The sequence below is a fragment of the Eptesicus fuscus genome, chromosome 2 (genome assembly GCF_027574615.1).
Source record: "Eptesicus fuscus isolate TK198812 chromosome 2, DD_ASM_mEF_20220401, whole genome shotgun sequence".
Classification (NCBI taxonomy): domain Eukaryota; kingdom Metazoa; phylum Chordata; class Mammalia; order Chiroptera; family Vespertilionidae; genus Eptesicus; species Eptesicus fuscus.
Genome location: NC_072474.1, coordinates 108,670,776 through 108,697,089, shown reverse-complemented (window position 1 = coordinate 108,697,089; position 26,314 = coordinate 108,670,776). Strand labels below are relative to the sequence as shown.

Here is a 26,314-nt window from a genome sequence, read left to right as displayed (position 1 = left end):
AGATTTCAAGCTGTATTACAAAGCCACTGTTCTCAAAACAGCCTGGTACTGGCACAAGAACAGACATATTGATCAATGGAACAGAATAGAGAACCCAGATATCGACCCAAACCACTATGCTCAATTAATATTTGACAAAGGAGGCAAGAACATACAATGGAGTCAAGACAGTCTCTTCAATAAATGGTGTTGGGAAAACTGGACAGATACATGCAAAAAAATGAAACTAGATCACCAACTTACACCATACACAAAAATAAACTCAAAATGGATACAGGACTTAAACATAAGACGGGAAACCATAAAAATACTAGAGGAATCCACAGGCAACAAAATCTCAGACTTATGCCACAAGAACTTCTTCACTGACACTGCCCCTAGGGCAATGGAAGCTAAAGAGAAAATTAACAAATGGGACTACATCAAAATAAAAAGCTTTTTTACAGCAAAAGAAACCATCAACAAAGCAACAAGAAAGCCCACTGCATGGGAAAACATATTTGCAAATGCTATCACTGATAAAGGTTTAATCTCCAACATCTACAGGCAGCTTATGCAACTTAATAAGAGGAAGATAAATGATCCAATAAAAAAATGGGCAACAGACCTAAACAGAATATTTTCAAAAGAAGACAGAAGAAAGGCCAAGAGACACATGAAAACATGTTCAAAGTCACTTATTATCCGAGAGATGCAAATCAAAACAACAATGAGGTACCATCTCACACCTGTCAGAATGGCTATCATCAACAACTCAACAAACGACAAGTGTTGGCGAGGATGTGGAGAAAAAGGAACCCTCGTGCACTGCTGGTGGGAATGCAGACTGGTGCAGCCACTGTGGAGAACAGTATGGAGTGTCCTCAAAAAACTGAAAATGGAACTCCCATTTGACCCAGTAATCCCACTCCTGGGAATATATCCGAAGAAACTAGAAACACCAATCAGAAAGGATATATGCACCACTATGTTCATAGCAGCACAATTTACAATAGCTAAGATTTGGAAACAGCCTAGGTGCCCATCAGCAGATGACTGGATCAGAAAACTGTGGTACATCTACACAATGGAATACTATGCTGCCATAAAAAAGAAGGAATTCTCATCATTTGCAGCAACCTGGATGGAATTGGAGAACATTATGCTAAGTGAAATAAGCCAGTCAATGAAAGAACAATACCACATGATCTCACTCATTTAGGGATAGTAAAGAACACTATAAAGTGGTGAACAAAAAGATAGATACAGAGACAGTAACGCATCAAACAGACTTTCAAATTACAGGGGGAAAGTTTGGGAAAGGTGGGGGAGTTATGAAATCAAACGAAGGACTTGTATGCATGCATATAAGCATAAACAATGGACGCAAAACTCTGGGGGGGGGAGGGCATGTGTGGGTGTGGGGTGGGGGGGTAATAGTAAGATATGTACACATATAATACCTCAATAAAAAAAAAAAATCCCTTTCTAACTGTGGGATTCCATTAAAAATGGCAAAAAAAAAAAAAAAATTAACTCTCTAAATGCTCATTTGTTCTATCTTTTAAATATATCAAATTATACAGAGAATATTACATTTGAAACAGGAGTCAGGAAAAAAGAAATTTAGCTCTGATAGAGGGCCAAATTAGCCTTATTCTTTAGCAAAACTGGAAGAGCAGCTGAGGCCGGTTTGGCTCAGTGGATAGAGCGTCGGTATGCAGACTGAGGGGTCCCAGGTTCGATTCCGGTCAAGGGCATGTACCTTGGTTGTGGGCACATCCCCGGTGGGGGGTGTGCAGGAAGCAGCTGGTCGATGTTTCTTTCTCATCGATGTTTCTAGCTCTCTGTCCCTCTCCCTTCCTCTCTGTAAAAAATCAATAAAATATATTTAAGAAAAAAAACAACTATAAGAGCAGATAAGATATATTGCTGAATAATTTCACTATATAACATGCCAGTAATGAAAATTTTAACAACAAAGCAGTTATGTTTACCTACTAATCTAACCAAAATAGGTACAGGTTCTTGAGTTCTCATTTCCTCTCAGACCTCTCACAACAGTACACAAAGAATTAGGATCCCACCATACAAGAAGATGCTGCTTGTCTAGTTTATACCCTGTCTACAGTAGACACTAATATTTATTAATTTACACAGGAGAAAATTACGATATCAAAGACTTCAAGAGAAGGAAAAAAGTTAAAACGTAGTACCACATTATCCTCCAACTACTGATTCCTAAGAAATCAGCCTGTAGGATGGTCTTAGACCAAACCAGGCCTCCAAGATCATCAGCCCTCTCTATGTAAATACAAAACAGATCTGAACTGATTTCATGAGTCAGGGAGCTATGAGAAAGAAATGTGAAATAAGCAAAAAAGATGAGTGGTTTAGGATTTCCACCTACTAGATAAGCTAAATGTTAGACTTCTAACATGAGACTTTAAAATTCTACTCAGTACCAAAATCAAGTATTTATATTCTACTGTAAGTCACAAAACTTCAGAACAAATTAAGTTTAAAAATTGTGTTACAATTGTGCAAACAGTTTACAAATAATTTCATAGCACTAAAACTTACACTGACTGCTTCTCTTTGTAGGTTACAAAATGAACATTTTTCATCCATAGACCAGTCAGTCAGTTCTTCTGGTTCACAGTCTTTAAAAAAGGGAAACATATTCATTAAATACACTAACTTTATTAAAACAAATAAAAATATCACTCTACAGAGCAATGGCTCATATATATATAAAAAAAAACTAACAGGGAAAACACCTAGAAACAGAGAAGGCTGTAAGGAGAGTATTTTTGCACTATTATGGGACAAAGTAGCAAGAAAAATGAGCTGGTTATAAATTAATTTTCTAACTACAGAGTTCATCTGGCCTTCTGAAAGACTCTATCATTGCCTATTAATTTTTTATTTTCACTATGAAATAAATCAGAACAGAGAGATATGGGAAGAAAGGAATAAATTTTGCATATTATGAAAGACAACATAAAATGGAGAAATGAAGTAAAGCACCAGAAAAGCCAACAGATTTGAGAACATGGAATGCTGTCCAAGAAAAAAGTAGAAATCCACAGCTGAGAAACCCCCCTCTAGTGCATGAATTTTCATGCACCAGGCCTCTTGTTTAGCAATAAAAAAAAAAAAAAGAGCTATGAGGCCATGAAAATACAGCGAGGAAACTTAAATGCATATTGCTCATTGAAAGAAGTATAAAAAGGCTACACACTGTATGATTCCAAGTATATGACATTTTGGAAAAGAAAAAACTATAGAGACAGTGAAAAGATCAGTGTTTGACATGGTATAGGAACAAGGGAGAGGACTGAAAAGGTGAATACAGGTGATTTTTAGGGCAGTCAAACTATTGTGTATGATACTCTAATGGTGAATACATGACATTGTATGTTTGGCAAAACCCACACAAATGTATAACACACATAGAGTAACCTAGTAAAAATTATGGAGGCTTTAGTTAATGCATCAATATTAGTTCATCAATTTTAACAAATGTTACACTAATGAAAGATGTTAATATGGGGTACCTAAGACAAGGGGAAGAGGGAGTAGATGGGAACTCTTCATACTTTCTACTAGATTTTTCTGTAAATTTAAAACTGCTCTCAAAAATACTATTTATTTTAAAAATGAGAATCATATTATGCACATGCTTATTTATCACAAATACTTTCCATCTCAAATATACTTCTATATCATTTTTAAAAGATAAATATAGTCCATCGAAGAGATGCATTTAACTTATATAATCAACATCCTATTATTGGCTAATTAAGCTTGCTTCTCTAATCTTGGCATTATAAACACCATGATGAATACATTTGAAGACATGTTTTTGTACACATTGATAGGAGCTAATAATATAATTTATATAAGTAACTTTAAAATAGTATTAGATTCTCAATTCATATTAGAAAACTGCCAAATTTTGACAATACTAGGCCATGAGTTCCTAGTAGGAAGAGATCCTATTTATTCTTCTTTCCTCATTGCTTATCACAGTTCCTAACACAAATTAAGCATTTCAAATAGTCCACACAATAAATTTTATTAAAAGTTGGTTTTGATGTCTACATCATCATAGTGTTAACACTTGGAAAAAAATTAAGCCAAAAAGATTAAATTTCAGTCAGTGGTATAAGCCAGGAGTCAGCAAACCTTTTCTACAAACCACGAGTCAGAAAATATCTTAGATTTTGCAGGCCATGCAGTCACAACCATTCAACCCTACTGCTGTAGTACAAAAGCAGTCAACAGATAAAGCAGTATTAACTGGATAATTAAATTTGAACATTTTATAATTTTCACCTTGTGAAATATTAATCTTTAGATTTTTTTTCAACTATTTAAAAATGTAAAACCCATTCTTAGCTCAGAGGTCTTCCAAAAACAGTCAAAGAGCTTGATTTGACCCACATGCTATAGCTTGCAGACAGCTGATATAATCACCCTTTGAAATGTGGACACACAGAAAAAAAACACACCAAAACAAAACACAGTAAGGATCTTAACAGCCAGTTTACATAGGCCTATTGCAGTCTTAATATTTTTGTAAAATATCCATAGTCAGGCAATTAAATGAGATGATCCATGGATGAAATAAGCTGGCCCATCAATAAGATAAGAAAAAGAATTGACTAAAATTCCAGTGACAGCAGGAAAAGTGAGTTTTGAGGAGATGGAGGAGAAAGAAAGGCAGAATACAGAGAACTTTTCTAGGAGTACATAAAATTGGGACGTTTATGACATTCAAATTTTCTTTGGAGACTTTACTTCAAAAAGAAAAAAGGTATGTTTTCCTCAAAAGGACAAAAAGTCATGACAACAAATCAAAGAACAGAGAAAGCTATTTTGTTTCCAACAAAAATAAAAATTAGCAGTACTCAAAAGCTTTTTTCAAAACCATTTAATCTGAAGGTAGATCTGAATCAAATTAAAATATAGATCTCTCAAAACACCAATATATGATACAAAAGTATTAACACACTGTTTGCCAAAGTTGGTTTTTAAGGTAGCAGTATGAAATTTAGAGTATTTTTTGCATAGAAAATAGAAGCAGGTTTGTGATGTGGTTCATTTAACTTAAAAGTATTATAAAACTTAAATAATATGCATTTAATTTTATAAACAATTTAGAGTAATATAGAAGAATCCTTTGCTATCCAGTTTACTTGGTTCCTGAGTTTGGAAGTAAACGGGTTCAGATGTCCAATGATTTAAAAATATACACTAATCTATTAGATTCCTGCAAACAGATATGTATAGTGAGAAATACCTATACTTGTAGTCCTAGCATCTAAATATGAAACCATTTTTAACAATGGTAACAACAAAGAAAGCACACTTATTTAAAAGAGGGTAAAAAGTTGGAGCTATAATAGATAGCATGTACATGGCTTTTCAAAAGGCTCTACACTTTGATAACACTGGTTTAATTTTCCTTAAAAACATAGCTGTCTTCATGTCTTCATCCTTACAAGATACAGATTTATTACAATAATGAAATTCATGCACGCACGGTGTGGTCCCTAGGCCTGGCCGGCGATCGAAGCGCGAGTGTGTGGCGTGGAAGGGCATGTCCCAGCTGACCTCTGGGCCCTGGGCAGTCCCTGGTCCTCGTGTCTCCCCCCCCCCCCACCCCCCCCCCCGGCCCATGGTGACTCTGCCTGAGTCACTGTGCCCAAGTCCCCATGTGGAGATGCGGTGAGCGTGGCAAAAGGCCGTGGGCCGGGGCGCAGTGTGGGCCTTGGGGCTGCCCAGCGATGCTACACAGAAGCCAGGCGGGCAGCGGGCTCTCTCCTGGCCAGCCTCACAGACCAGCTCCTGCGCGAACCCACAGGGAGCCTGACAGGCCCCTGCAGTCCCGGCCCAGCTCACCCAGAGGAGGCTGTGCGGGTGCGGGGCAGGCTCCTCACAGGCGCCCGGCAACTGGAACCTGAGTTGGGGACAATTTGCATATTAGAGTTTTATTACATGGGATTAGTGCAATCATACTTAAGCAACTTTAATTAGAAGTCTTTTTAATGAAAAAAAAAGAAAAAAGAATTTTCCAATTAAACTTGGAAAAAAGCTAGAATATTAGGGATGAAAAAGGGCAACGAAATTATGTGCCTATATAAGAGAAAAAGATTGAGTTCTAAAGCTTAGCTCATTTTATAAATACCCTACCAAAAACAAAAAAAAACAAATACAAAAGTGGAGATAAAGTACGAAATCTATTGGAATTAAAAAATAAATGTAATAAGATATATAGCAGTGAGTATGAAATTAACTAGTAAGTTAAATCTGTTATAATAGATCCACAATGTAATACTGTGCAGCCATTTAGAATAATGATCAAGAACTTTATATACCCAAATGATATACTAGTGAACAAACATAGTAGGTATAAAAACTATATACTATATATGTAGTATATACTACTTTAAATACAAACATATTTTAAACATATATAAAAATGTTAAAGGTTATCTGTGGGGCATGGATTAATTTTTTACTTTTGGGCTCATTTATCTTTTATCATTTCCTAAAATAAACATGTGTTACTTGTACACAAGAGAAATAATAGTCAAAAAATAAAATATGGGTATTTATTTCCTTAGAACATTCTGCTCTTTGTATAATAACTAATTTCTGAAGGAGCATAAATACATACATATATTCATAACTATATATGTAAACTAGAGGCCTGGTGCATGAAATTCGTGCATGGGGTGGTGGTGGTGGTGGTGTCCTTCAGCCCAGCCTGCACCCTCTCCAATCTAGGAACCCTTGAGGAATGTCCGGCTGCCCAGTAGGATCGGGCCTAAACGGGCAGCTGGACATCCCTCTCACAATCCAGGACTGCTGGTCCCAACTGCTCACCTGCCTGCCTTCCTGATTGCCTCTAACCACTTCTGCCTGCCAGCTTGATCACCTGCTAACCACTCCCCTGCCAGCCTAATTGATGCCTAACTGCTCCCCTGCCAGCCTGATTGCCCCTAAATGCCCTCCCCTGCAGGCCTGGTCACACCTAACTGTCCTCCCCTGTAGGTCTGGTCCCGCCCAACTGCTCTCCCCTGCAGGCCTGGGTCCCCCCCAAGTGCCCTTCCCTGTAAGCCTGATTGCCCCCAACTTCCCCCCTCTGCCACTCTGCCAGCCTGGTCACCCCTAACTGCCCTCCCCTGCAGGCTTGATCACCCCCACCTGCCCTCCCTTGTAGGCCTGGTCCCTCCCAACTGCCCTCCCCTGCTGGCCATCTTGTGGCGGCCATCTTGTGTCCACATGGGGCAGCCATCTTGTGTATTGGAGTGATGGTCAATTTGAATATTACTCTTTTATTAGATAGGATAATTGAAAGCAAGAGACTACAAATCACAAGCTGGACTTTGGGTTATCAGAAAGCAATTAAGTATAATGCTGCCTTCTGACATGAATGAAAAACAGCAGGCTGAAGAAATACCAAGCATAGGTTAAACCCTTATTTCTTTAGATTTTTCCTTTATTTATAAGCTCAGAAAAAAAGGTGAAACTATAATTAGTTTTGCTTAAAAGTATAACAGGTAAAAATATTTAATTTAGTGTTAAGCTATGACACAATGAGAGATGTTGAAAGTTTAAAAGATAGAAGATAAAGATCTTAGTCATAACAATGATAAAACATTGGAATGGATATATTTTGGAGTCTTGATCCTTATTGTCATATTCTGCATGGATATCATTCATCTGATTGAAGATGGGTGGTTGGGACAAATGATCTTGCATAGATACTGTCAGCTCTATGATTCATAGCTCAATAATCCTCCTCAACATTAACAAAGAATGAGCAGGAAACTTCTGACTACTCCAACTATCACCGTAACTACCTCAACTCAAAAGACTTACATACACAGAGAGAAGGGCCTTTAAGTCTATTAGATAGGACTTTGGTCTTAGTAGAATGGAAGGTACCAGAGTAGGGCAGAAGGTAAAAGAGTCAGCATTAAAAAGTGACAAGATACAGAAATAATTCAATCAAAATCAAAGTAGAAAATCTATTCTAGCATTACCCATTTTGTAAATGAACTGTACTATAAAATTTCACATGCCTACAAAAATGCTCTCTCCTAGTGCTCTATGTTTCCAAGCAAGCAGTAAAACAGCTAAACTATGCTACCACAGCAATTATATCACAGATCAGAATCTTACAGCAGCATTTATGCAACAACATTTGGAAGGGTGGGCTATAATAAATAGAGGGGGCTATACATAAAGAGAAAACTCTGAACACATATGGCAGGATTTCTCAGTGACAATCTGAGTTTTAGACTGCCTGTATCATAAGCAACAGGCAACCTGAACCCATTTAAGTTCTCTTTAAGAATAAGTCAGGGAATGTAATGTATAAAATGACAAAAACCAAATTTTACCACTGAGCCAAAACAAACTTCATTTTCAATTTTGATCAGTGTACTAAATTTTTTAAAGATTATAACATCATTTAGTAATAGGAATATTTGGATCACTTTATGTATTCATTTAAAATATTTTCTAATTAAACAATAACACAAATTCATGTTTAGTATAAAGTTAGTGCAGAACAACCATTTCTCATTTGTTAAATGGGACAGAAGGTTAAAATTTTGAAATAAAACATTACCTTCAAATAAACTGAGGTCTCTTCGTAGCCGTGGTCCATAAAGCCCTTCTAAAATACTCTCAAAACCTGTGTTATTAAAGAAAAAAAAATATTAACTATGAAACAAAGCTTAATTTTACAACAAAAAAAACCCCATAAACTCTATAGGAATCAGCAAATTTAACACTATAAGGTGTAATTTCTCCTATAGTTAAATTAATTTGAACTAGGCAATACGTAACGTAAGTCATACTATAATTATCAGAAATTATATGATTATAAAGAAATATTCAAATGTAAATATTCACTACTAAGAGAGATAAACATTTTTGTCATTTAGAAATATCCCCAGGTTAAATTATTACGGGCAGATTTCTTTTGTAATAATTTTGTAGAGAAGAGAATAACTAGAAAAGATGTATAATTCTGTTTATATCTGTAACAACATATGTTAGCTTACAAAAAGTAGCATCTTTAACCTCAATTACCAGAATGAGTGTCAATGGGGAGAAATTCTTGCTATGAAAAGTATGATGGCCCCGGCCAGGTGGCTCAGTTGGTTGGAGCACCGTCCAGGGCACCAAAAAAGGCTGCAGTTCAATTCCAGGTTGGGACACATAACTAGGTTGCGGGTTTGATCCCTGTGGTGGCACCTATGAGAGGCAATCAAGTGATGTTTCTCTTTCACACCCATGTTCCCCCATCTGTCTCCCCCCGTCCCCTTTCCTCTCTCTTTCTAAAATCAACAAACATATCCTCGGGTGAGGACTAAAAAAAAATATGAGGTATAAAATGTTAATCTACTTGTAAAAATCATGACATAATAATTTATTCATGGGTATGGACTGTTTTAAAAAATAATGAAAAAACCTTGCCAAGTTAAAAACCTCGTTCACAAATTTACATAGTGTTCTACTTTCTGGATATACTAATTTCAACATTTTGCAATTTTCTTTTTGAAATCTGTATTATATTAAATTTTAAGCAGATTTTTGATAAACTACAAGGCATCCAAGGGAAAATGATCAGAATGGCAAAATAACTGGGAAATTAAGAAAAGGAATTATTTAACAAATGCTTACATAAGGGAGGGAAAATATTTAAGGTAGAATGGTAGATCTGAAAAATGAAAGGTAAAGGATAGTTTCTCAGTGATATTCCTGAATTGTAAAAATGCAGAAACACTACTCTAGAAATGTTCCATAAATCATGCTTTAAAAAGACATGTTAACATCTCTATAATCAAGATGCATATTCAAGTCAATGATGTGTCATAGTAAAAAAAAAAAGTAACATTTTTTCACATAGAACATGAAGAAATGATGCATCTTTTCCTATATAATAAAGGCTAATATGCAAATAGACCGAATGGTGGAACAAGTGGTACAACCGAACAACCAAACAACTGGTCCCTATGACATGCGCTGACCACCAGGGGGCGTGCGTGGAACATGGCGGGTGTTGGCCCTGGGTGGGATGGTGGAGCAGGTGAGCAGGGGTGCCGACAAAGGAGGGACATCGGTCGCTGTCGTCAGGGCGAACCTCTGGTGGTTCCCGAAGATTCTTTACTCCTGTCCTCCATGGTGCCGCCCGGCATTTGCACCTGCTGCCGGCGCCCATCACTGGCCCCAATCATTCGGCACCATCAGCGGAAGCAAGGAGCAGCTGCCAGCACCAATCGCCCCTCAGGGCTTCTCCACCTTCCCCCTCCTTCTGAGGGGAGATCAGGGTTGGCAGCCACCTCTCGCACCCGCTGCCAGCGCTGGCCCCACTCACACCCACAGCTGGAGCTGCTCCTTGCACCCATTGCTGGCGCCGGTCCTGATCACTCAGCACCATCAGTGGGTGCGAAGGGCGGCTGCTGGCCCCCAAAGCCCCTGAGGGCTTCTCCACCTCCCCCTGCTCCTGAGGGGTGATCGGGCCAGCAGCTGCCGCTTGCACCTGCTGCTGGCTCCAGCCCCAATTGCTTCGTGCCTTAAGGTGTGAGCAAGGCTGGCGCCATCAGTGTGTGGGAGCGGGGCTTCGGGCAGACAGTTGACTGGGGCCGCGGCGGGAGGGGGTGTGGAGGATGGGCCGAGACCCGACCTTGTGCCTACCGCAGCCTTGAGGCCCACAGTTCCTTTCAAGGTGCATGATTTTGTGCACTGGGTCCCTAGTAACTTATGATGTCTTGGATTTGACAAAGTAGTTATCATGGAACTTAGAAAATATGCACTTAATAAAATCTTTGTGAAATGATTCAGTACTAGTTCCCATGAGTGGACGTTTCAGGCAGAAAAGTGAATGAACTAGAACCTGAGAGTGCTTTCAAGAACACCATCGAAAAGACTTTCCTACTGGGTAAAACCTCAGACCGAACAAGCCCCAAATCTCTTTCTATTACTAAGATAATCTAATTCTATTTTCCTATGATAATGGTCTCCAAAAATTAACCATGCAAACAAACTATTTTAGGATGTCATTCTATTGAACAAAATATATAGCCTCTCCCTATATGTTTCCTAAACTGGATTTCTCATAAATTGCTGGTGGGATGCAAAAAGGCACAACCATTTTATTTTTAAAATATATTTTATTTGTTTTTTACAGAGAGGAAGGGAGAGGGATAGAGAGTTAGAAACATCAATGAGAGAGAAACATCGATCAGCGGCCTCCTGCATATCTCCTACTGGGGATGTGCCCGAAACCAAGGTACATGCCCTGTGCCGGAATCAAACCTAGGACCTTTCAGTCCGCAGACCGATGCTCTATCTACTGAGCCAAATCGGTTAGGGTTGGCACAACCATTCAGAAAAGTTTGACAAGCTCTACTAATTTAAACAGGCACTACCACATGATCAAACAATCCCACTCCTAAATATTTACCAATATTTACCAAACAGAAATGAAAACTACATTTACACAAATACACAAGTATTCATAGAGTTTCATTCACATTTACCCCAAACTGGAAACAATCCAATATCCTTAAACCATTGAATGAAAAAACAAACTGGTACAATAGAATACTACATAGCAAACGGAACAAACTACTGATACATGCAGCAACATGGATATATCTCAAAAGCATATTGTTAAATGAAAAAAGCCCTACTCAAAAGCATATACTTCATGATTTCACTTATTATTCTCTAGGAAAAGCAAAACTACAGTGTCAGAGCAGACCAATGGTTGCTAGTACCAGGTTACCTATGTAAGGAAATAACTATGAAGAATCACAAAACAACTTTTAGGGACAATGGAACTGTTTTATATCTTGTATATTGAGGAGTTGGTTATCCAATTGTTTGTGTGTCAAAACTCATGGAACTGTATTCTGTAAATTTTATCTTAATAAACCTTGCTAAAAATAATTTTTTTAAAGAAAGGTGGAAGAGATGGTTTCTGCAGCAGAGAAAGGTGAAGGTCAGTAGATGACTTGATGGGTTATCCTTAAGAAACAAACAAGCAAACTAAAGTCAGTCATGAATAATAGAGTTTAGAGTAAAGATGGAAGACTAAAATTTAGGTGTCAAAGTCATCAGTAAATGTAATAGGGAAAGGTAATTACAGACACATGAAAACATGCTCAAAGCCACTAATTATCCAAGAGATGCAAATCAAAACGACAACGCGGTACCACCTCACACCTGTCAGAATGGCTATCATCAACAAATCAACAAATGACAAGTGCTGGCGAGGATGTGGAGAAAAAGGAACCCTCATGCACTGCTGGTGGGAATGCAGGCTGGTGCAGCCACTGGAGAACAGTATGGCGTTTCCTCAAAAAACAAAAAATGGAACTCCCATTTGACTCAGTGATCCCACTTCTAGGAATATATCCCAAGAAACTAGAAACACCGATCAGAAAGGATATATGCACCCCTATGTTCATAGCAGCACAATTTACCATAGCTAAGATTTGGAAACAGCCTAAGTGCCCATCAGCAGATGAATGGATTAAAACACTGTGGTACATCTACACAATGGAATACTATGCTGTGGTAAAAAAAAAAAAAAAAGGAATTCTTACCATTTGCAACAGCATGGATAGAACTGGAGAGTATTATGCTAAGTGAAATAAGCCAGAGAAAGATAAATATCACATGATCTCACTCATTTGTGGAATATAATGAACAACATAAACTGATGAACAAAAACAGATCCAGAGACAGAGAAGCATTGATCAGACCATCAAACCTCAGAGGGAAGGTAGGGGAGGGCGGAGAGGGGGAGAGATTAACCAAAGGACTTGTATGCATGCATATAAGCCTAACCAATGGACACAGACACCAGGGGGGTGAGGGCATGAGTGGGGTGAGGTGTGGGGGGGCAATGGGGGAATAAGAACAAATTAGTAATTCTAATCAATAAAGAAATAAAAAGTAAAAAATATGAAACCATTTAGCTCTATATAAAAAAAAAGGTAATTAGCTGTCTATATGCTCACAGCATACTAAAAATTCCATGATCCTCAAAAATAAAGAGCTTTTTAAAAAAAAATAAAAAAGAGCCGAAACCGGTTTGGCTTGTTGGATGGAGCGTCGGCCTGCGGACTAGAGGGTTCCCAGGTTCGATTCCGGTCAAGGGTGTGTGCCTTGATTGCGGGCATATCCCCAAAGGGGGTGTGCAGGAGGCAGCTGATCGATGTTTCTAACTCTCTCTCTCCCTTTCTCTCTGTAAAAAAATCAATAAAATATATTTAAAAGAATAAAAAAAGAGCTTTTTGTATCGGATAGAACAATGATTTGAAAGCAAAATCATGATACAGATTACACAGAAAAACTCTATTTGGAAAAAAAAAGCTTTTGAGACTAAAAGGATAAAAACACAAACATAAGGAAAATGTGATATATGTTCATATATATATATATATATATATATATATATATATGTGTGTGTGTGTGTGAGATTTATAGAAGAGTTTATGAGATGATCTTAATCCCCTCCCTGATAGGGGAAATCAACTTCTATATGTACAGGTAGAAATTAGAAGAAAATCAGAAGAAATACTATTTGTAAAAATGAAAGACTAAAAAAATAATTTTTGAGGTTATTCCACTTTACATAGCCAAGCCTCTTTTACCACTAGTCAATGCTCTACCTTGTTCTAAGAACAACCCATATTTGTGTCTTGGTTAGTTTAGTGCTTTTTCTATTTCTTAAAATCTAAAACACTTTACTTTTAGTCTAACTTCCTTTCTTTTTTTTTCTTTCTTTAATAAGTCTTTATTGTTCAGATTATAACAATTGTTCCTGTTTTTTCCCCCCATAGTTCCTCTCCACCCGGTTCCCACCTCACTCCACCCTCTGCCCTTACCCCCGCTGACTGTCCTCATCCACAGGTGGACCATTTTTGTCCAGTCTCTTCCCGCACCTCCCACACCCCTTTCCCCCCGAGAATTATCAGTCTACTCCCTTTCTATGCCCCTGATTCTATTATATTCACCAGTTTATTCTGTTCATCGGATATTTTATTCACTTGATTTTTAGATTTACTTGTTGATAGATATGTATTTGTTGTTCATAATTTTTATCTTTACCTTTTTCTTCTTCTTCCTCTTTTTAAAGAATACCTTTCAGCATACTATCTAATAAAGGAGTAATATGCAAATTTACCATCACTCCAACTCACAAGATGGCTGCCCCCATGTGGATACAAGATGGCCGCCACAAGATGGCGAGCAGGGGAGGGCAGTTGGGAGGGAACAGGCCTGCAAGGAAGGGCAGTTGTGGGCGATCAGGCCAGCAGGGGAGGGCAGTTGAGAGGGCCTGGGCCAACAGAGGAGGGAAGTTGGGGGCGACCGGGCCTGCAGGGAAGGGCAGTTGGCAGGGGGAAACTAGGCCTGCAGGGAGGGGAGGGCAGTTAGGGGCAAACAGGCTGGCAGGGGAGCAGTTAGCAGGTGGTCAGGCTGGCAAGCAGAAGTGGTTAGGGGCAATCAGGAAGGCAGGCAGGCGAGCAGTTGAGAGCCAGCAGTCCTGGGTTGTGAGAGGGATGTCTGACTGCCTGATAAAGCCTGATCCTACCAGGCCTCTATTCTATCTAATTCCTACCAGGATTGGGCCTAAACGGAAAGTCGGACATCCCTTGAGGGGTCCCATATTGGAGAGGGTGCAGGCTGGGCTGAGGAACAAGCCCCCTGCCTCCCTACCCGCCCCCCCGTACGAAATTCGTGCACCAGGCCTCTAGTACTGTAATAACTATGTATAATGCCAGATGGGTACCAGACTTATCAGGGTGATCACTGTGTTAAGGCATATAAATGTCTAATCAATATGCTGTATACCTGAAATTAATATAACACTGCACTATCAACTATAATTGAAAAACAAAATTTTAAAAATTCAATGTGTGACAACTTTTGAGGGAATAACTTGTAATTTTCTCAAGGTTACACAGTTAATAAGTGACAACTATAATATAAGGTACTCAAATTCACAATCCACTACAAAATCTCAATTCAATATATTTTATATAATTGTAACTTTAAGCACACAAATGGCAACAGTACATTCCCTTCAACTTCACTAAAATTAAACTAAAAGTACTTATTTTTTTAAAAGTCTCCTGGAATTATCAAAATTGTTATTACTAAAGGCAACTTACACAAGTGTGTGTATCCGCATACAATCTAGATATCTATGAAGATATATCTATCATTCTGTTTTCTAAAATTCAGATTTTCCAAGACAAATTTTTATTTTTTATATTATTTTTAAAATATATTTTATTGATTTTTTACAGAGAGGAAGGGAGAGGGATAGAGTTAGAAACCTCGATCAGTTGCCTCCTGCACACCCCCTACTGGGGATGTGCCCACAACCAAGGTACATGCCCTTGACCGGAATCGAACCTGAGACCTTTCAGTCCGCAGGCCAACGTTCTATCCCCTGAGCCAAACTGGTCAGGGAGCATCTAATTTTTTTGACTCAATATTTTTTTACTATCAAGTCTCAGTTTAAGTAAACATGAAATATCATGAATAGTATTGAGTCAAAAAACGATTCCTCATATTACCTAGCATTGTAAATGGTATCTCCCATCTAAAAAAAAACACCCACAAACATTCCTAGACCCAAGAACCTTTCAATTACTACTCCATTAATCTATTCTTCCTCAAAATGTAGATTCTCAAATGAGTAATCTACTTCAAATGTCATCTTTACTTATACACTTAGTTACTTTCTAACCTATTACAATAAGGCTTCCATATTTCCACCACTCTGCTGAAATTTATGTAGTCAAGATCACCTAGAATCTCATGTTGCCAAAAAAACTATACACTTCCCTGTTTCATACTAAGTGACATCTCATCAACATATAACAATCCCTCCTTATTATAACACTAGGGGCCCAGTGCACGAATTCGTGCACCTTGAAAGGAACTGTGAGCTGGGAGGCTCTGGCGACACAGGGGTGGGTCTTGGCCCATCGTCAGCCCTCCGGCCCCCACGCCCCCAGCCCCTGTCTGCTGGAAGCCCCGCTTCCACCACTGCCGCTCCCACACGCTGACGGCATCAGTACCGCTTGCACCCACTGATGGGCTGATGGTGTGGAGATATTGGGGCCGGTGGCTGCAGTGGGTGCTAGCAGCGGCTGCTGCCCCGAATGCCTCTCAGGAGCAGCGGGAGGTGGAGAAACCCGCAGGGGCGATTAGGGCCGGCAGTTCCCGCTTGCAACCGCTGACGGCACCAAGCTATTGGGACCGGTGCCGGGTGCTGGCAGCAGATGCGAGCGACGGCTCCAGTGCCAGCTGTGGGTGTGAGCGGGGACAGTGCAAGCACTGGGTGGGATCATGGCACACAGGAGCAAAGAATTTTCAGGAATCACCAGAGGCTCGCCCCAATGACAGTGACCAGCGCCTTTCCTTCGTCTGGTACTCCTGCTCACCTGCTCCACCATCCCAGTGCAGGCAACGCCTGCCATATCTGCGCTCTGCCACCTGCTGCCAACGCCCACCGTGCTCATCTCGTGCCCCCTGGTGGTCAGCGCACGTCATAGCGACTGGTTGTTCCACCGTTAGGTCTATTTGCATATTAGCCTTTTATTACATAGGATTCTTCTCTCTTCTTAGATTTGGTGATACTACTCTCCCCTGTTCTTCTATTTAGCCAATAGACTTATTTTCCAGTGTAAAAATTCAGTGGCCTTACTGAGTAGTTTTCTACTTAGCCAATAGACTTATTTTCCAGTGTAAAAGTTCAGCAGCCTTACTCATCCTTTGCCCCCAAAATGTTAAGATTACTTAAAGCATGGAACTTTACTTCTGTCATTATACTGTCTTTTACCCCTGTGTGATCTCATCTATTTCCATGGATTTAAACATCATCTTTATGTTGATAATTTCCTAACTTATATATTCAGCAGAGAAACCACAACTATGTAAGTATTACAGCTCCTTTCATTAAAAACATAATGTAGTGAACACATGAGGACCAATATTATCCTAGGTTCAGATTTCCATCTGTGGAAGGTGAAATGACTTGTGCCTAAGGTTATGATGATGGAGCGTAAGAAAGGAACTATACTCTTTCAATTCTTTATTCTATCATTTAGTCCCTTGTTTATTTAAATACTAGAGGCCCAGTGCACAAAATTCATGCAGTTTGGGGGGGTCCCTTAACCCTGCCTGGGAGCCCCCTGGGGATGTCCAACTGCGGTCTTAGGTGGGGGCAGGCCTAAGTCGGCAGTCAGACATCCTTAGTGCTGCCTCAGAGGCGGGAAAGGCTCCTGCCACCACCACTGCACTCACTAGCCGTAAGCCCGGCTCAGGGCTTCTAGCTGAGCAGCGCTCCCCCTGTGGGAGTGCACTGACCACAGGGGGCAGCTCCTACATTGAGCGTTGCCCCCTGGTGGTCAGTGCGTGTCATAGCAAATGGTTGTTCCACTGTTCAGTCGATTTGCATATTAGCTTTTATTATATAGGATGAAGTCTATTGCAAAAAGTTACTTCTTATCTACACACACCATACACATATCCATCAGAAAAGAATTGGATTTGAATTATTGGAGAAAAAATCTCAAACTTGTTTTTCAATAAATACTCAGGACTCCAGATTACAACTGAATTATAAAGGTGAGTATGTAGGGTAGGAGATATGACTAAAAAGATACTCAAAATTTTGGGGCAATGGGTGTAATAGAGAAGTAAAAGTAGATGCAAATGGTTGGGCTGTCTAAAGAAGAAACTAGAAAAACAAATAGGGAAGAGTGGACTATGATCAACTAATTGAAAATGGTTAGGAGCCTTACTTGATGAAAAAGAACAAATGGGAGATAGTACTGCTTTGTAAACTATCAAAGCAGTTATTCCAAATAATGATTTAATGTAGGGTTATAAGCTAGACTGAAAGACAGTAAAACCAGCAATGCAGATACTGATATACACCAGAATCTTACCTGAATCTGCTCAAGTGCACTTACTCTATTAGAAAAACTGAATCCAAGAGATATTTTAAAGAAAGTAATAATATTTGTATTTGTAACAATACTTTCTTTAAAATAATGTGGCAACAATATTAGGGTAAAGAAAAAAAAAAGAAGCAAATATAAGTAAGCAGGATAGGGTTGTTGCCAATTAGGAAAAACTATGAATGGAAAGGAAAGGAAATGAGATGTTTAGAAAAGTGATTCCAGTCTGGACAGTGTGACTCAGTGGTTGAGCGTCAACCTATGAACCAGGAGGTTATGGTTCCATTCCTGGGCAGGGCACATGCAGGAGACAGCTGATTGATGATTCTCTGTCATCACTGATGTTTCTCTCTCTCTCTCTCCTTCTCCCTTCCTCTCGCTGAAGTCAATAAGAAAACATTTTTTTTTAAAAAAAAGTGATTCCTCATAAGTTTTATTTTCTAGAAAACACAAAAAAATCTGAAAGCAACGTTTTTACTTAGCTTTAATTGAAAACAAAGTGCCATTATTCAAATACAAATATGATATTGTTACCTTAGTTTCCTAATGGAAGCAGTAGGTTGGTCTGAGCCTATTCACATTCTCCTATCTATATTCTGTGGTGGGAAAAAAACAACAACCTTTTGAATGAATTACTTAATAATACGGTACATTCAAACCCAGTATGGACTCTCATAATACAAAAGTTAAATGGTCTCCAAAATGTTGAATCTATGAATTTGGTGCTCAAACCAACTGTTATCTATCACCTATGAATGCTGGCCATTTGATAAGGATTATTATCAAAAAAGAAACTCCACACATAAAAAAATGTAGGTCATTATTATTGAAAGACTGGATATACTAATAAGAAAAAAGAAATTAATATCCAAATATCAGCATGTCTTTGTTGCTCCTCCCAGGACAGCACTGTGATAGAACCACCAGGGTTCAAAGTCATACAAGTCAGGGGAACATACAGGACACAATAAACACCAACTTGTCACTGTGCAAAGCCGAACAGGAAGGTGTGCATGCGTGTAGACAGCCAAGGAAAGCAGCATGAGCATGAAGAGACAGCTCCACGCTATACTATGCTCCAACCAGCCTGTAGCCCGAATCTAATATCTTCAAAAACACAAAATTCACACAGGTGGCAGAATTTTACACTTCCAAGTATAAAATAATTCAGGAGTACTCAGAATTTTAAATCTTGCATGCAAAATTCATTGATAACTTATTTTACAGAAATATTTGGATGTATATCTTAACCATCCAACTACTTCTAAGTCCATTTGTCTAATGCATGCTATTAGGCAGTGTCATATATTACATCTTTTTAAGTGGATAAAAAACTTGCTAGTGCTTGAAAAATAGTTGTATAGCCAAGGTTTTAGGGTAGTTGGCCCACCATACCAGTCCTTACCAAATCCAGATTTCTAAGTGAATCCACGCTTCTGGGATTTATATTGCAACAGTGACAGATGAGCTAGACATTAGTGGAAAGTCAAAAGAGGAGAAAGCCAGAAGCAGTCAGAAAGAGGTATTAGGTTGATTATCTAGAATTTTATTTATGGCTTATTCAATTTTTAAGTATACAGCTCTAGGAAGTACTCTTATATAACTTCTTCAGAGGTTGGAAAAAAAAAAAAAAAAGGAAATGAACATTCTCTGACATTGATATTGCTGATTAAAGATGGGCCAGGTAGTTTGGAAGAAAGTCCATTCTACAAACACTTGTGGAGTGCAGATCTCTAAGACAGTTATGAGGTTACCAGGAAAATTACTTAGAATGTAAGGCATCAAATGTCTTTTGGTCTCATATACCAAAAGCTAGGGTTCGACTAAGTGAAACACTGTGATTCTTAAACTATGACTCTGACACCATAGAAAACAGATCATTCAAGCCCTTACCATCTTTTCCTCTAACATGCCTCATGATCTTTTTATTGTTCATCAGCATTCCCACCAGAAAGAATCTACTGGCAAAACTGTAAAGCTCAAACCTGCTAATATCCTGTGTAAATCAATAATAATAATAGCAAAATTTATGGACTGCTATGTGTAGACACACATTAACATATATTTTCCCCAAAATTACATATTGATTACAAAGGGATAAGTGATAACTTTCAAGGAGAAATATGAGGAATAATACTTAACCAAATTTTCAAAGCTACCAACATGAAGCTCAAGATATGATGTATTAGTATTAAGAAGCACAGAACATCTCTTCAGAGGTATTACTGGCAAAAAAAAAAAAAAAAAGCATAACCAACCTAATCATGAGAAAATAACAGACAAATTCAAATGGGGAGACATTCTACAAAATAACTATCCTGAACTTTTCAAAAATGTCAAGGTCAAAAAATACAAGAGAAGCTGAGAAAGTGTTGCAGATTAAAAGAGACCAAAGGGATGTGACAACAAAATGCAATGCATGATCCCAGACTAAGGAAAGGAGGATTTACAGATAAAATAGAGAAATAGATAAAATTTGAATATGGTTATGATTGAGATAACAGTATTATGTCAATATTAAATACCCTGGTTTTGCCGAGACCGGTTTGGCTCAGTGGATAGAGCGTCGGCCTGCGGACTGAGGGGTCCCGGGTTCGATTCCGGTCAAGGGCATGTGCCTTGGTTGCGGGCACATCCCCAGTGGGGGGTGTGCAGGAGGCAGCTGATCGATGTTTCTCTCTCGTCGATGTTTCTGACTCTCTGTCCCTCTCTCTTCCTCTCTGTAAAAAATCAATAAAAAAAAAAATATATAAAAAAAAAAAAAAAAAAAAAAAAATACCCTGGTTTTAATAACTACACTGTGGTTAGGAAAGCACAATGCCTTTGATTTTAGAAAATATACACTGAAGAATTTAGGAGTAAAGAGGTACAATAGCTGCCAACTACCCTCAAATTATTTCAAAAGAAGATAGAAGGATGAATGGATGGATAGATAGAGAGGTAGACAGAATGATATGGATATAAAGCAAGAATGATAAAGCAAATGCAGCAAAGTATAATATAATTAGTGAATGTGGATAAACATATATGAGTTCTTTGTACTATTCTTCCAAATTTTTGTGTAAGTTTGAAATTATATCAAAATTAAAAGTAAAAAAATAAAAACAATAAAAATAAAAAAACTTGGCCTATCTCCCAGATCAAATATCCTAACAGACTATACAAATTCTGATAATATTTAAAATTATATTAATGCATTTCTTTTCTCCTGGTCTTTACAATTTTGTAACTTATCAGTTACTAATGATATATATGCTACAAGATTCAGGACTATATGTTATGCCTCGATACTATACCGAGCACTAAGATACTGTTTACTGTATCCAATTAGCACTAAAACATTTGTTAGATGAGCATACTCAAAATTATAGCACAGCATATGATGATTATAGAAAAATAATTAAATTATAAAAAGTACCACACTGCAAATAGAAGTATTGAGACATAGGATATATAGGACAACTCTTAAATTATAAAAAAAGAATAAATCATAATCATAAATCTAAAAAGATGAGTTCCACAAATAGAGAAAAGTAAACATCATTTTCCTTATCAAGAGTTATACATCTTAGGTAACTGCAAGGATGATGAACTTTCTCCTCATAAAAGTAGATTATATATGTTATAAAAAACTGAATCAAATTAAAGACTTTAGGAATTGAGATTTAAAACATTACTACTGGGTTAATACTAACTTGTGGCACAACCCTAAGACATTGCTTACAATTTCCTTATTTAAAAATAATGCTTTTGAATAATTTTCTTCCCCAAAGGCAGAAAGGATAATATTTTATAAAAACGATTTCAAGTCGTAATAGCATTGGATATGCAATACAAAAATTTATATATACGCATGTAGTATATTCACATACAAACATGCAAAGGAAAAAGAATGTCGGTTTGCAAATGTTTACAAAGTGAAATATTGAATGTAAGCACATTAACAGCAAAAGATAAATGAAAAGAAGTACACAAACTACATGTAATCCCAATTCACACTATGAATGGATGCTTCACATACAGGGTACTGGAAAAAAAACAAAACCCAATCAACAAATGTATATCCGGTTTAAAAGAGTTTCATTGTTTATTTAAAAATAAGGACAAAAACAAAAGTATGAGATGGTTCTTACTAGGTCTCCTGACTAGGACTGGGACTGTGGGGGGAAATTCACAATATAGTTAGTGCCTCCCCGGGGTCCAGACTTCCAAAGAGGGAGGAAGAACTTCAAATCCCAGCCGTCTGCGCTCCAGCGGCTCCTCCTTAAAGGGGTACACACAGCGATGCCGCCGAGCGCGAGAAGGCAGAGTAGGGCGCCGCCCCCGCTGCCCCGAGGCCCCGGCCCGCGAGCGCCGGGGGGAGGGGGAAGGGGGTCGCCCGGGATGCCCTCCTCTGGAACTCGGTGGCGGCGGCCGGCCCGGCCCCCGGCGGCGAGAAGGGGGTGTGTGTGCGCCCGGTGGGGGCGCGGACCAGCCCGCCTTTCTCCCGCCGGCTCCCCTCCGCCCGCACGCCGACCGCTGGGCCGCTTCCTCCCTCTTGACAGGGCGGACGCCGGGCGGCGAGAGGCGCCGAGGAGTTTGGGGGACAGCGCGAGCGAGCGGTTCCCCCCGGGGCTGGGCGAGCGGGTCCGAACTAACAGTTCACGGGGAGCCCAACAGCTCCGAAGGGGAAGGGGCGCGGACCGCGCCGGGCCAGGAGCCCCCAGACAAAAGGCGAGCCCGGGCCGCCGCGCCGCCGCCGCTCCCAGCTCGCTCCCCCATTGAACTGACCCGAACGGGAGATTCAACTCAGCCCCTCAGCCCCAAACTCCTCGGGTCGCGGCGGACGGCGCCGCGCGGAGCCGCGGCCCCAGCCCGTGTCTCTCTTACCTACACAGTGCATGAGGCGGTGGCGCCAGGAGTCGAGTTCCCGCCGGAATCCTCTCCTCTCCGCCGCGCACCGAGGGCTCCGGCACTGAGCGGCGACGGCGGCGGCAGCGGCCATTCCCTCTCTTCCCTACTCCATCTGCGTCCCGCGTCACGCGCCCTCATTTACATACGAGCGTCGCGAACACCACGCAGGGGCGCGCGCCCACCGGAGTGGGGTTGATTGACGCGTGTCAATACCTTCCCTCCTTACCTTCCCTCGGCCCTGCCTTCCCCCTCCCACCGCTCCCTCCAGGAGACGCGGGGGGGGAGGGGGGGAGGGAGGGAGCGCGAGAAGAAGGAAGCAACCTGCCGCTTCCGCTGACCCCGCCTCCCCATCCACTCGCCGACGCCACCGGCCCCCGGAGTTTACTCAAGCGAGCCATACTGCTCCCGCCGCCCGCGAAATCCCTGAGCGAAAGCGAGAGGCTCCGAGCCCGGCCAGGAACCCGCGGGCGATGGAGCGGACTAACAACTCCTCCCTTCAGCCTTCCCAAAGCGACTTGGGCTGCACGCAGACTTCACTTCCCAGCCTCCGTTGCGCCGGAGTCCCAGAGCGGAGCTGGACGCCGCGGCGCCATGCATGCTGGTCCTTGTAGTCCAGCAGGGATGGCCACTCTTCAGTCCTCCTTGCACACTTGAGCTTCTAGACAGTCCTTGGACTTCTTTGCGCTGCGCCTCCGGTGGACTTGGCCTCCAACGCCCTGCGCCCAGGACTGCTCTACTCGCATTGCTCGGTCTGATCGAGCCTCCTCAACTTCTTTAGGTTCTACTATAGAAGGGCGGTGAAAACCGCAAGAGTTGACCGCTCCTTGATGGTTCAAGCTACACTTAGTGCTTTAAGTGCTGGAAATTTTGGGGGGTCGCTGTCATCCCACCACTGCAGGGAAAAAGCAGGCTGGACATTGGGCCGCATCTCAAATAACTGCGAAATATCCAGAGAGATCCCGCCCTAACATACGTTTCCTGGGCGAAGAGATTTCGTTAACTGTAAATATGTGTAAGGCTTAAGGAAAAAATGCAGGGCTTTTCACCGAAATTTATTTACGGAGGGCATTGAGTGTGACTGGATGAAAAACCCCAAAAGAGGAAACTTTTTATCCTCTGCAAAATGTAAACTCCTTGAGGACAGCGACCCATTGAGACTTCTGTATCGTGACATCTTTCACTTACCTGACCCTACTACAGCGAGTGGCGTGGCACTTTTATGTTATGGAATGAATTCTACGCTATGCTAGATAAATTATTTTTCTTCAGAATGAGCTTTTAATTTAAAATAAACTTCAGTGACACTTTCGACTTTTGCATCACAGCAATTGTGCATGTGTTTCTGTATCTGTGCAGGGGGCCAAACACAAAATTTACTAAGAAGTTCTGTGTATTACTGAAAATTTATGCACAAGTATGTGGGAAATATGTGTTAATTCTTCCTGGAAACTCCTATGAATTCTGAGTTCAGTACTACCCTCCCTGTTTTGTAGTTTATCCTTATCCATCTTTCCTTGCTTTTTTTATTTCCTACAAGGAAGTATTTCATTGCTCATCACTACCTCTCAACAGTGAAGACATAGTTCTACATTTTCACAGATTAAGAAAACGAAGTTTGAAATCTCAAAATCACCTTTCTAGAATGGTCACAATTGGAGAAATAAAATCTCATGTGAAGGTGCTTTAGGAATTATCAGTGGATAGTTTCAATTACTGATCCCACTTATAATTGCCAGCGATCAGCATTTGTAGCTTTCTGATCACTTTTACAGTAATTGACATTAGTTAGGATGGTCTAGTTTATGGTGCAGCAATAAGCCCTAACAAAGGGTCCAAAATTTTGGGGGTGTTGGGGGTGGAGCTTCAGAGCAGGTCCTTGTCACCAAGCAACCTGATCATTTAGGAAAGCCCCAATCTTTGTAACTTCCCCACTTGCATGACAGGTCCAAGGAAGATGAATGACAAATTGGTTCTTCCTGAAAGTGATACAAGTCAATTCCACTCACGTTTCTTTGATAAAAGCAAATTATACAGGCATGCCTATTTTTCAAGGGAGCTCAGAAGGGCAATCCTCCTATTTTTCCAGAAGGAAGATAACCAGAATTTACTGGTGAAGAGCACCAATGATTACTGCAACCCATCTTTCTAGTCACCAATTTACAGTTCACTCTCTTTACACTACAAAATATATTCACCCCTATCACAAGTGAGACAATCCAAAAGTTCTATTCAGTAATGGCATTTATTTCAGTCTAGCATCTCCGGGTGATTGCTGATGGTCCTTATATTAGAACAGGCATAAGCTTCTATTGTTAGAGGGACCTCAAAAGACAAAGAATCATCCCTCTCTGCTTGCGCGCGCGTGCGCGCACACACACACACAGACACGCACTCAATGTACAGTGGGGGGACAGAGTCAGGATAACCACAGTAAAGGTGAAGAATGGAAGACTCACATATTTTACCACAGCTAACACGGATTACTAACTTTCCATCCTCTAACAGTTTCCTTGTCACCACCCATTGAGCCTCTAAGTCACAGCCAAATAGTTTAGGTTTTCCATTGTCATAACTCTACTCCTTTCTACATAGTCAGAATGGGCTAGATCAGTGGTTGGCAAACTCATTAGTCAACAGAGCCAAATATCAACAGTATAACGCTTCAAATTTATTTTGAGAGCCAAATGTTTTAAACTTAAACTTCTTCTAATGCCACTTCTTCAAAATAGACTCGCCCAGGCCGTGGTATTTTATGGAAGAGCCACACTAAAGGGGCCAAAGAGCTGCATGTGGCTCGCGATCTGCAGTTTGCCGACTGGACTACATTATTCTCTAATAACGGAGACTCAAAACCTCAGTAGCTTAAAACAAAGATTTCGTTTTAACTTAAACTCTGTGTCCTCCAAAAATCAGTGTGAAGGAGGGTGGGGAGAACTGTTCCATGTCCATTCAGGGACCCAGGTTTCTGGAGCACCACCACCTGGAACCTCCCCAGTCACCATGACAAGAAAAACATGTGAAATCACTGTCCAGCTTAAATTAGTCTGAAAACTTGACTACTATTTTACTCTAAGTTTAATACTCTAACAATAATCTTATTTTACCCTGTAATTATTAGTGAAAAGGATTATTTGCCTTCTTGAGTAGGCCCTGAGCATTCCTGGTACTAGGTTATATTTAGATATCAAAAACCCACTTTTCCACACCATGGGTACAAGACAACTCAAACAAGTCTTGTTGCAGTTCAATAATTCCCAACTATATGGTAATTACTGCTTTCTGTGCTCTTAAGACATTTTATTTATATATTTCCCCATTGCGCTTCCAGTCTTCTATGTATTATAATTGCTGTCTTTGTGAATGTACTTTATTGTTTCATTCTCCCACCTTGAAGATTGTGAAGTCAAGGCCTGAGGATTCAT

The 26,314-nt window shown here is 40.1% G+C and overlaps 1 protein-coding gene across 1 annotated transcript in view; it reads right to left on the bottom strand.

The window, feature by feature from the left end:
- Positions 1 to 23,155, bottom strand: part of LOC129150569 (ligand-dependent nuclear receptor corepressor-like protein) — a 29,931-nt gene extending 6,776 nt beyond the window's left edge. Inside the window, exons 1-4 of the mRNA XM_054722383.1 lie at positions 22,869 to 23,155; positions 8,630 to 8,695; positions 2,563 to 2,642; positions 1,745 to 1,846 (exon numbers count right to left, since the gene is read on the bottom strand). Of these exons, the coding sequence (XP_054578358.1) occupies positions 1,745 to 1,846; positions 2,563 to 2,642; positions 8,630 to 8,695; positions 22,869 to 22,983 (363 nt within the window). The 5' untranslated portion in view covers positions 22,984 to 23,155. The remainder of the gene's footprint in view (positions 1 to 1,744; positions 1,847 to 2,562; positions 2,643 to 8,629; positions 8,696 to 22,868) is intronic.
- Positions 23,156 to 26,314: the final 3,159 nt, after the last annotated feature.